This window comes from Cricetulus griseus, chromosome 3 (assembly GCF_003668045.3).
Source record: "Cricetulus griseus strain 17A/GY chromosome 3, alternate assembly CriGri-PICRH-1.0, whole genome shotgun sequence".
NCBI classification, from domain to species: Eukaryota; Metazoa; Chordata; class Mammalia; order Rodentia; family Cricetidae; genus Cricetulus; species Cricetulus griseus.
In genome coordinates, this window is record NC_048596.1 from 170,720,202 (window position 1) to 170,732,448 (window position 12,247).

The window sequence follows — 12,247 nt, forward strand, 5'->3', positions numbered from 1 at the left end:
AGTTTGGAAGGATGGTAGGAGGAGAGCTGCCATCTCTACTATCTCCAATGATGGTAATGACAATGATATTAATGGTGACAGCAACCAGGGTGAATTGAGCATGTCCTTATGTGTGTAGCTACTGCTAGACTGCGACAACTCACACATGCCAAATTAGTCCCAGAGAGGCCAGTCCCAGGCCACACACCAAGCTAAAGTCCCACTGACCCTGGCTAAGCACAGAGAGCCAAAATGGGACAGTGAGTTTGGGGATGGACCCCGGAGCCAGAGGCAGGATGCTCAGCCTGGCCTTGCTGTGTGTCCTGCAGGGGTGTACCACTTACCAGCTTTGCATCTCCTGTGGCCTCTGAGACATCCCGGAGCTCTCGGAGCATCAGGTATGGTAATAGTTTCCTTTCCTTGTCCCTAAGCCTCAAGCCTGTCTCATAGGCTTGCCGGAGGACACCACAACCTAATGTGTCAAGGAGTTATGTCCTGGCAATGTCTTGTTCCCTTCATAGCTCACCCCTCAGACACCTTTCACTGTCTAGGCAGTCCCAATCCATAGGTCCCTGAACCCTGGGCTGGGGAGACTGAACAGAGAAAAGAAGAGCCAAGAACCACTGATCTCCAATTCTGGGCCTCTGCCTGGGCTCCTCAGCCCTGTGTGTTCCCACCAACACCGTCTTCCTTTTGCTTGTCTGTCTGTCTGTCTGTCTGTCTGCCAATCTCATTCAGAGTTGGTTTCTTTCTCTATGGCACTTAGTCTTACCTCTCCTCATTTGTCCGTTTGCTTTTTGTCTCTGTCACTGTTTCTCTGTATCTGTCCTTCTCTGTCTCTCCCTGTCTCTGCCTATGCCTATCTCTAACTAACCCTCTTGCTATCTCTATTGTCTGTCTCTATTTCTACTATCTCTATCATTATCTCCACTTATCTCTGTCTCTCTTTCCCTCTCAGCTCCGGCCCTATGTCTCTGTGCTATTCGAGGCATGCCCTCCCTGTGTCAGTCCTCATGTCTATCTTAATGCCATTTACCACTGTCTCTCACTTCTGCTCACTGGCCTCTCTGCCTGGCTCTGGGGTAGAGGCAGCTTTCCCCTGGGCACAGTGTCTAAGTGGTCACTGAAGGACTGTGGGTCTGGCCCCTTGCAGGCTGACACACTGTGGCTTCCTGGCCAAGCACACAGAGAGGCTCTGTGGGGCACTGAGAGTCAACTGCCAGCTCCACCACCTGAATCATCTTGAGTGAGTATCTGCATCCAGAAGGCAGTGGTGGGGACAGTAGAGGCTTCTGGGTGATAGAATGCAGATGTCCTGTTCTGTTTTGAAGCGTTTGGTCCTTACCTTCCTCCACTAACATCAGAGACCTGGGGAAAGTGACTTTCTTTCCAAGTACACATCCCACTCTGGTCCCCTTTGCAGCCACACCAGAAAATCACAAATCTTCGAAAGAATACTGGGGGATGGGGTGATGTGCAAAGACTTAGCTTAATGCTTCGATTGGGGTCCCCGGTCCCACGGGCAGCTGAGTGACCACACTGCTATAAAAGCAGAACCCACTCCATCCTCCACTAACCTCTTCTCCTTTCTTTCCAGCCTATCAGACAACTCCCTGGGGGATGAAGGGGTGGCCCTGCTAGCCCAGCTGCTCCCAGGACTGGGTCCCCTGCAGTCTTTGAAGTAAGCACTAACCACCCACCCCAGGCCTCTGGGTTGCCATCAGTGGGAGGGTGCAGTAAAGATGTCACGAGGTAGTGCACATCCCCCCCTTCCTCCAGCTCCACACGGAGAGCTCAACAAGAGCCCAGCCGGTGCTCTGCTCACCCTGGCTTGACTAAGCACTGACTTACTTCAAAGAGCTCAGTGCTCTAGTTTCTGCTGCAGGCCTTCTCCAAGCAGCCCCCTCCACACCGTTTCTTTCGATGGACTCCCACGGCGCCTGGGCTGTGCAGACACATGTAGTACAAGGGGGTGGTGGGTTTCTATGGGAAGCACAGTAGAAGCATAAGGAAGCATTAAGTGATGAACGGTAGTCCCCAGTTACAGAAAAAGGGCAGCTTGTTGAAACTTGGCCTAAGTGGACAGGGAGGTTTTATTCTAGAGAAGGCACCAGGCAGCGTGTCTGGGGCAGCCCAAGAATTCTGATGGCCTGATAGGGAGTGTGGTAGGAAGACCTTGGCAACAAGCCAAGATCCCCCACAATCTGCCTGCAGCCAACCGCATTCCTGCCATGGGTCCTGGGTTCTGGCTGTCGGTGTTGCCTATGCACTGTCTGGCCTTGGGAAGTTACAGCAACATCAGTAAATGCATAAGAATCCAGAGTAGCTCCCCCGATTCTTATGCAGGCTATAATCCCAGGGCCTTTCTTATTAGAATGCTGTGTTCTGAGGAAGCTGCCCTAGAAAGCTAGAAAGAAGGTCGCCTCTGTTCTTGGGGGGGCAATCTGGAGGCCCCTTACAGGCAAGAAGGGGGCCTTTCTTTTGCAGACAGTGACATGCAGATTGAGTTTGCTGGCAGACTCTTACAGGTGTCCTTAACCTGGGTGAGGAGCACCCTGGGTCCCAGTGAGACATTACATGGCAAATAAAAAACCCATGATAGGTGAACAGAGACTATGAGAGAAAAGAAATCATTGTTCTTGCTTTAGGATGGGAGTCCCCTGCCCATTTTTTATCTTACCCTGAACCCCAGCCTTCCTTTATCAGGTGGCAAAGTAGAGTTCAGGGGCACTCTGGGTTCCAGTCTTAGTTCTGTCACCAATACAGCTTGTCACCTGAGTGAGTTCTTTCCAGTCTAGATGCAGTGAAGTTGGAGGGCTTCTCACTGGTCACCTGGGGCTCAACAGGATCTGTCATCTGCTGGCCCTGTGCTCTGACATACAGAGGGCATGTCTGAGTCCTTGGTGACTTCACCATTGTCACCTGTGTGATCTCCAGCCTTAGCAGGAATGGAGTGTCCCTGGATGCTGTGTTTGACCTGACCACTTGCATGTCTTCCGTTCAGTGGGTGTTCCACCTAGATGTCAGGTGAGTAACTGCCCTGTCCCTCTCCTCTGCCTCCGTTCATCAGTTCCTGCTGAGGTCCTTCTTTTACAGGTCACCCTGGGTCATCCTTGGGGTCTTAGATGATACCAGGTGCAGTGAGCATGTGCTCGAGTTCATGGAATGAACAAAGGGGTTAAGGAGGGAGGGGGAGGGAGGGAGGAAGCGAGGGAGGGAGGGAGGGAGGGAGGGAGGGAGGGAGCGAGGGAGGGTGAAAATCGTGGCCCCATGGCCCCAGAAACAATCCAATTTCTCGAAGTTCTCCTCTTTCAACTCTCTAGATTGTCCTTAGACACTCCTAAGCAAGCTGGGAGCTGGCTGGTGGCCTTTGGGGCTCAGGGACTAGCCTAACTGTGACATCTCCAAAACTGATGACCCTGGAAGGGAAGACAGCAGCCACCTCACAGCCTAGATCCCTCCGTGCAGAAGCCTGTAGTTTTAGGAGCACTCTGCCCGTTCATCCTTCCCTGACCCTAGGAATAAAGATGTGGTGGCAGGTGGACAAAGCTGTATGTGCGGCTTCGTGCAAGTCCTTAACATTTTTGGGGCCTTTAAGCCATTTGGATAGAGCGCCGAAGCCTGAGTCCTCTCCTGGTTCACCACAAGAGGGCGCTGAAATAATGAGCCACGAACCTAGCTAGAGTCTTGGATAACCATAGCTGTCGTTTGATCCATTGTTGTTATATCCCCTGGGTGGCAGGCCACCTCCAGGTCCCTAAGCCCTTCTGGGGAGGGGACACTTCTCCTCTTCTCAACCAGCTGCCTCCTCTTCACTTTCAGCCTTGAGAGTGAGCACATCCTCCTTCAAGGAGCTGGGACTGGCAGGTGAGGAGTGGAGGGAGATCTGGGCGGTCTGGCTTGCCTATGGCTCTGATTCCCACTTTCTGTGGATGCCCCATCTCCACCCTGACACACACACCCGTGCCCAAGAACGCCCCCCAGATCTGGTGTGGTCTCTGGGGCAGTCGCACTATCTAATCTGTAAGCCCCTGAGAAGCCAGGTTAATTACTTAAAGTAAACCAATTTAGCACTTCCCAGGTGCTTCCAGCTGCCCTCTAGTGGCAACAGGCATCATGCAGCAGTTGTGGGGGCGCTGTCCTCAGAGCTGGGCCTAAGGAGGGGCTAGCTGGGCAGTGACCTCACCACAGCTAATGTGCCAGGCAATCTGAAGCCAGGCTAGCCCTAGACTAGATGCTCTTGGTTCCCCAACTAAGATCTCTGTGGAGATCCTCTGGGATCTGAGGGCAAAAGAATTGAGAAACAGGGAGGCAGATGTATGGTCCTGTCAAGTTGGTGGCCAGGGGAGGCACTCTGTTCTGTGTACACTTACCTGGTTGGGAGTTGACCTGGACAGGTGTGAACTGCTGATTTTCCTTGCTCTAGCTTCCCTTTCATGAGTCTGTTTCCCCACCTAAGCAATGAGGGGCCTGGCTGGGGCCAAATCTCCAGGATCCCCTCCAGTTCTGCCTCCAGAAGTGGAAGTCCTGAGGGTGTCAGAGTCTCATGGGTGTGACTCAAGCTGTGTTTTCTCCCTCCAAGGGATGCACCAGCTGGGAGATGTGGACCAGAGTTCCCGGCTGGAGCCCCATTACTGGCATCCAGCCCTCTCTACACCTCCAGGAGCTTCCGGTACTGTGCCCCACTTTTGTTCAGGGGTTGGGGAATGGTCAGAGCCAGGGGGTCAGATATACAAATTAAGGTAGAGGGAAGAGACTTTGAAAGATGGGAAAAGAAAAAGTTGCAGTACTGAGGCCAGTGCTGAGGGCTGCTGGACCCTTTGGGTCACCTCAGTGGGGTCAAGGCCTGACATTCTCCTTAGAGAAGATGTCATATCTGTGAAACACGGTGGAAACCCAGCTGTCCTGGATTGCCATCTGCTTTTGATGTCTAGAAAGAGGTTTACCTCACACCCCAGAAAAGTCTGGTCTGGTAACTCCCAACTGCACCACAAGGGGCTATAAGACCCTTCTGAACTCTGACATTCTCCCTTAGGGATGCCTAAACTGGCATCAACAGAGCTACTCAGAGAAAAGTTGTCATACCCCAGGCAGGAGAGATACGGAGTAAGAGCCAGGATGAAGGCTTCTTTGGAAGCATATGAAGTGTAGCTAGAGAGTATAGCCTGGGAGCTTGGGCAGGGCATTCATTTTTGCTTACAGATACTAGGGAGCCACTGAAGGTTTTAAGCACTGGAGAGGCCCCAGAGATTGGCATTATTGAAAAATAAGACATGGACTGAAGGAATGACTCAGTTAAGAACACTAACTCTTCTTGCAGAGGACCTGGGTTCAGTTCCCAGTGCCCACATAGCAGCTCACAACCATCTATAATTGCAGTTCTAGGGACACCTTCTTCCATGGGCCTCCATGGCCACCAGCATGCACTTGGTGCCTGAATATACATGCAGGCAAAACACATTTTAACAAGTTAAAAAGATAAGACACTGGAAGGTGATGAAGGATCGTGAGATCAAGTGGAAGCCAGAGGGTAGAAAGTGATCCAAGTTAGTGAAGATGGTGTCTGGGCTCAGGCAGAGGCAGTAGATGGAAAGGCCTTGTACTGCATGGAGCAGTGTTAATGTAGATGTCACGATGGCAACATAGGAAGGGGCTCTAGTAGAGCTTGGACGGGGGGGGGGTTGCCCTGCAAGGGCATAGAAGAGGGGCCTGGGCCTGCAGTTCTGGTGGGAGCATCGGTTGGGAGGAGGAAGGTGTCTTAGGGCAACAGGGGTTCTGGGTTCACTCTGATCCCCTGTCCCCTGTCCCTTCTCAGACTTCAGGGGTGTCAGATGGAGCCGCTGAGCCTTGCCCGCCTCTGTGCCACTCTGGAGAAATGCCCAGGGCCTCTGGAAGTCCAGTAAGTGACAAGACACATCCCTGAGGGCATAGTGTGGGTGGTTGTGCAGAAACCTGGGAGAGGGCAGCCTGCAGGGGAGACTCGATGAATCTTTTCCTGGCCTTCCACCAGACCCATCAGCCCCACTGTGGGAGTTATGAGACCATTGGCAGGAAGTCAGCTATCTCTCATGAGCCCTAGCCTCAAGTACTAGGATGCATGGGGTCCTGTCCCAGAGCCCCACACAAGTCTTTCCCTCATCCTGCCTCTAGGGCCAAATCATCACCTTTGAACCCCTTGTCCCTGGACTACCCCACCCACTTCAGAACAACCAGGTCTGTGACCAGAGACTAATCCCATAACTAGGAGTTACTCAGCCACTAGAAGCCCGCTGACGCTAGGTTTTTAAGCCCCTGGACCTTAGTTTCTGCTTCTGTGGAACAGACTGTGAGCCCTTCCTTAGGAGTCAGTGTTGTGATTCTTATACAAAAATAACCTTTAGAACACTCTAGGCTGCAGCCCCCTCACTAAACAAGCCAGTTCCTCTCATTGAATCATGGTGTCATTTGTCACAGCCATGTCCACTTCTTGCTCACTGTATGCTCCATTTTGTTTTTTGTTTTTATTTAAATTATTTAATTACTACTCATATTTACATATCATCCCCCCCATTCCCTCACCCTCCCATCCTCCCATGTTTCCCTCAAACCACCCCCCCAACTCCTCCCCAGGGATAGTGAGGGGACCTTCAAAGTTCGTCATTGGGGGATGGGCCTAGGCACTCCTTGTTGTATCTGGGCTGTAATAGTTTCCCTCCATAGGGGATGGGCTCCCAAAGTCCATTTGTGCTCTAGGGATAAACTCTGGCTTTACTGTTAGAGGTCTCATAGACTGCCTTGGCCTCCTAGCTGGCACCCACATTCAGAGGGCCTGGTTCCGTTCAATGCTGTTTCCCCAGCTTTATGACTAGGGTCTCCATGCTCTCACTAGGCCAGGCCAACTGTTTCTGCAGGTTTCTCTAGCACCATCTTGGCTCCTTTGTTCATCCCTCCCCCCTTTCCACAACTGGATTCCAGGAGTATGGTTCAGTGCTTAGCTGTGGGTGCTTGTCTCTGCTTGGAACAGCTCCTGGATGTCCTTATATTAACAAAAGCTCCATTTTTATTTTCCAATTGCACAGTAGTTTTTATCCAAGATGCTCGAGACTGGAGGTGTTTGGGATTTGGGAATTTTCTTTAGATTTTGGAATGTTTGCATATGCAGAATGAGGTACCTTGGAAAAGGGAATCGGGTCTAAACACAAAATTCATTTGTTTCGTGTAAGCCTAATGCCCATAACCTGAAAGTCATATTCAGTGTCTATAATGAGCTTGCACTTGGGGGCTGGGACCTGTTAAGACTGGAATTTTCCACTTGCAGTGTGATGTCAGTGCTCAAACTATTTCAGATTTTGGATTTTGGATTTTCGGATTAGTGCCACTCAGGCTAAGTCTGCAGTGTTAGACGCTGGGGCAGCCTACAGTCTCTCCTGGCTCACACCTGCTTTCCCAGTTTGCAGCAATCTCAGGTCCTGACTTCTGGCTCCACCTCAAATCAGTATCAGCCCTTTGGACAAGATAATCCATGCAGACCCCAGTGTGGGTTTCCTATGCACTCTCCATAGCAAACACACCCAGAAGGAGGTTTGCATTGTTTGACAAGATGGGATCTGGCCATGCAAGATCTCCCTGCATCTGTTCAGTGACAGTGACAGTGGCTTTCCCTGAGGGTCAAGTTGTGAGTCTAATTCATTAAAACCATCTTACTACATTTGTTCACTTATTGTTTGGGGAGGGGAGGGAGTGTATGTACATGCCACAGCCTGTGTGCAGAGGTTAGAGGAGGAGTTTCAGGGATCAATTCAGGGATTGATTTCAGGTTGTCAGGCTTGTGGCAAGTGTCTTTACCCTCTGAGCCATCCCATCAGTCCTCGATTCATTTTTAAAAGCTTATATTTGTTTTGTATACATATGTGGGTGTGCATGTTGTCCCGATGCTTACTGTGTGGATGTCCAAGGAGCTCATGGTTATCAGTTCTCACCTTCCACCGTGTAGATCCCAGGGAGAGCCATCTCACATCTCAGTGGCCCTCAGTTCACTTTTGAACAAACTCCTTTAGAATAATTCCAGACTGTGTTTCAAAAAAGTTGCAGAGGCATGCAGAGAGTCAGCATCTCTTGTTACACAGTGTGTTTGTCACAGTGAAGAAACCACCTGTGACTGACAGCTGTTGACTCAGGCTTTATCGATCTTTCCACAGAGGCAGAACTCGATTGCAGTCAAGCGTTGCTTCTCAGCCTCCCCTCCCCTTGGAAGCTTGTGGTTCTTTCTTTGTTTTCCATGTCCCCCTTGAAATACCAGGCAGCTATTTTGTAAGCCATTTCCTGGTTGAGTTTGACTGTTTTGGTCTTGGGGGCAGCATCCACCATCCTAACTACCTCATGGTGTCACTTGAAGGCTGCATGCTGTCAGGCTTACATTGAGTCACACTTGCCACTGTGAGGTTACTTTGTCGTTTAAACAGCTCTTTTATTCTAGAGACTTCTGGCGTATATAAAAATATGGAGAATAAAGGACCTCAGGTACTCCCCTGTCCCCCGGGAGTGATGGTCTTATAGCCCACCCCCATACACCATAGCACACCACTGAGCACAGTGGCACCTGCCTGCGATCCCAACACTCAAGACTGAGGCAGGAGTATCAGGAGCTTAAGGCCAGACTGGGCCACATAGCTGGCTCCAGACCAGGTGGGATCACACAATGACACCCTGTCCCAAAACAAAACAACAAAAATTCACATGCACACACGTGTATGCATACATACACAAACTCGTGCATACATGCTCAGTGGTTTTGAATTAGTTTCCAGACACTTTATACTTTTATTTGTAAATATGAAAACTATAAATACTCTTCAATGTTTATTTAATTACTTACTTAAGCTTTTAAGACAGAGTCTTACTGTGTAGCTCTGGCTGACCTGGAACTCACTTTATAGACCAGGGTGGCCTTGAAATCACTCTCAAGTGCTGGGATTAAAGGCAAGCCCCACCATGTCCTGCACTCTTGTTTTTAATGTAGCCACAAAAATATTAACAGTAATGTCCTACACTCATCACATACATCATCCAGTACTCAGTGGCCCTGCCTGGGGTGTTTTTGCAGAGTGCCTGCATTTCCATGCCTTTGCATCTTGGCCATCTGCAGCAGGATGCTGTAAACCCATCGAGACTTGTGCAGACAGGCTATACCAGGCATTCCTGTGGTGTCACAGCAATGCTTCCCCAAACACTTCAGCACTGTGTACCTGCTAAGCATCCACTGAATACCAGACTGTGGGCTACTCAGGGCTTGGAGCTGCAGGCCCTGCCCATGCTTCATAAGAAAGACAGGCAGAGCTGGGGGTTCAGGGAATAAATAGTATCTCAGGGTCCCTCCCCCAGCATCAATTGGCTGTCCTGGGACTCCCTTGGAGGTGAGGAAAGGTGATCTGCTCCCCTGCTACATGCCCACTTCCTTCTCTACCCACTGATAGACCAGTGAGAAGTTAGACTGGTTCATGTGTCTATTGCTTTAAAAGTGTGTGTAGACCCAGAGGCCATGGTCCTGTGGATCAGGTGTGTGGGGAAGCCCCACATGGGGAGGTGTTATGCAAAGGGCTCCCTCAGTGAAGGCCCCACTCAGACACTGCCCTGGGTCCAGGCCAGGTGGGGCCAGAAAGAGCTAGTCTGAGCTTGAAGTGGAGCTCAGATAGAAGACTCAGCCTCAGACCACAGACTGCTCCTGTCCTCCACTCCTCACCCACAGCAATGCTGTCCTCTCCTCCTCCCAACCAACCACTGAGTACAGCAGGATTGAGGCCAGTGCAGAGGGAAAGGGGTAGAAGAGAAAATGCCAGGATGGGTAGAGGGGGTAAAGGCAGGAGGGACATGCAGCCCAAAAGGCTCAGGAACAGCAAGTGACTCCAGACCCTAGTGGAGGGCAATGGGATTCTCCAGATATCCAGGACACACAGTGTCCCAAGGGTAGGTGTTTGGACTGTCTCCTGTGTATGCTGATTCTGTCTCATCTGTACCTGCAATTTGGTGATTGGTGGGTTTGAATGAGCCACAGAAACCCACATCTCTCCAGTGGGATGGTGACTCAGTGGTTCAACCGGCTTCCCCACTGCTGGGGTGGAGATCATGTGTGACCCTCCACTCACAATTTGGCCAGTCTATGGAGTTTGTGGAGAGAATCTCCTAGACCAGGAGTCCCTTGGGACCCAAAGTGCCCAGCAGCATTTGCTCCACCCAAGGTGCCTGTGACCTGACCCGGTCTTGAGAGGGGATGCTGTCAGCAACACGCTTCATCTCTTCTGAGGACTCTGGCTGTAAAGCTATGCTGCCCACTTTCTAGAAGGTTCCCCCATCTCATTCAAACCCTTTTTTGATTCACAGCTTGTCCTGTAAGACCCTGAGTGATGAGAGCCTGAAGACTCTGCTACAGTGCCTGCCCCAGCTGCCCCAGCTCCGCCTGCTGCAGTAAGTCCAGGTTTCCAGTCCTCCTGCAAGCTGACCTCATCCCCCAGGCTGTGTGTGACAGGGCTGTCCCTCTTATCCCCTCCCCCCCCTCCCACCACTGAATCAGTTCATCCTTCACGTCTGATCACCCAGTGTCACCCTGATTCTCTGTCCCCTGTGGCGCTCAGTTTTGTGTTCTGACAGTGGGGTTCACACCCCAGATCTTGCCCTGGGTTGAGACTCAAATCGGCCATGCGTGCTCAGAAGCTCATGAAGGGTGGGAGGGGTGTGGCCAAGAGTCGGTCGTGCTTCTGCTGCCCATGGGAAGGTCACCTACCCCGACGAAGGGCCCAAGCAGATGTAGGCCATGTATATGTCACACGCCATGCTTCTAAAGGTCACCCTCTAACTCTGTCAAAGGGGAGGAATTGAAGCAGCATCCGTCAAAGTATTTAAAACTCTGTTTTCTAATTTCAGTGCAGACTGGTTAGAATTTAAAAAGGATTTACTTTAAATATGCTTCTAGCAGAGGGGGTTGGGGAGAAACATCCACAGCTGAGATGGAAAAAAATACAACAGGAAATTAAATCATAGCATTAATAGCGGCACCAAGAGCAGCGAGGCTGAGCTCTGGACATGGCCAAGGCTGCTAACATTGCCTCTGGTCCCTTGCTTCTCTTCTGATCCTATGGGTAGTGGGGACGGGGTGTGCAGGTGTGAGATGGTCAGTCCCACAGCATCGGCCCCGATTCTGCATCTGTCTTTGGGCCCTTGTTTGGCCTTAATTTCATTTCACTCACCCTCACTGCTGTTGACCAGGCACTGTCTGAAATGCTATGGACATGGGAAATTAAAGCAAATGACTAGGTCCTTGCCTTCTTGGTGTTTGCCTGATGGTACAGTGAACCAAGCAAGGAGCACAGTGACATTGAATGATGCAGCCAGGTGGCATCAGCCAAACCCAAGCCCTTGGGAAGGCTGAGGCAAGAGGATCTGAAGTTCTTGGTTAGCCTGGCTACAGAGTGAAATCCTGCTCAGAGAGAGAGAGAGAGAGAGAGAGAGAGAGAGAGAGAGAGAGAGAGAGAGAGAGAAAGAGAGAGAGAGAGAGAGGGAGAGAGAGAGAGGGAGGGAGAGAGACAGACAGACAGACACAGACAGACAGACACAGAGAGACAGAGACAGAGAGACAGAGTGAGACAGAGACAGAGAGAGACAGAGACAGAGACCAGACAATCATTATGTGAATGTAACCTGTAACAAGGTACAAGATACTCTTCTCTGGGTGATAAGTGGCTGGAGAGACGACACAGATGATGGTAGCCGATGGCAGATGTCTTAGTCAGGGTTTCTGTTGGTGAAGAGACAACCATGACCATGGCAACTCAAAAAGAAAACATTTGATTGCAGTGTCTCACTTACAGTTTTGGGGGTTCTGTCCATTACCATCATGATGGGGAGCATGGCAGCATGCAGGCAGTAATCGCTGAGTCCTACAACTTGCAGGCAACAGGAAGTCAACTGAGACACTGGACGGTATTCTGAGCATAGGAAAACACAAACTCTGCCCCCATAGTGGCACACCATAGTAACACACTTCCTCCAACAAAGCGATACCCACTCCAACAAAGCCACACCTCCTGGTACCCACACTCCCTATGAGATTATGGGGACCAATTACATTCAAACTACCACAGTAGACATGAAAGAAAGAAAACAGGGGTCTGGCTTTGGGAGCTTGTGAAGGGCAGGGAACTACATTCCAGGAAGGGAACAGCATGCTTGCAGCCTGGAAGCACAACTAGCCTGATGGGTTACAGGAACAGCCTTGATCTACATGAGAGCAGAGACA

At 50.7% G+C, this 12,247-nt stretch overlaps 1 protein-coding gene across 3 annotated transcripts in view; it reads left to right on the forward strand.

Annotated features, from left to right (window-relative positions):
* Nlrc5 (NLR family CARD domain containing 5) overlaps window positions 1-12,247 on the forward strand; it is an 81,265-nt gene that overhangs the window by 42,775 nt on the left and 26,243 nt on the right. For all 3 annotated transcript variants that reach the window (XM_027405632.2, XM_027405634.2, XM_035442591.1), the window contains 8 exons: window positions 309-377; window positions 1,133-1,225; window positions 1,577-1,660; window positions 2,917-3,006; window positions 3,802-3,846; window positions 4,562-4,651; window positions 5,795-5,878; window positions 10,336-10,419. In XM_027405632.2, the coding sequence (XP_027261433.1) occupies window positions 309-377; window positions 1,133-1,225; window positions 1,577-1,660; window positions 2,917-3,006; window positions 3,802-3,846; window positions 4,562-4,651; window positions 5,795-5,878; window positions 10,336-10,419 (639 nt within the window). The remainder of the gene's footprint in view (window positions 1-308; window positions 378-1,132; window positions 1,226-1,576; window positions 1,661-2,916; window positions 3,007-3,801; window positions 3,847-4,561; window positions 4,652-5,794; window positions 5,879-10,335; window positions 10,420-12,247) is intronic.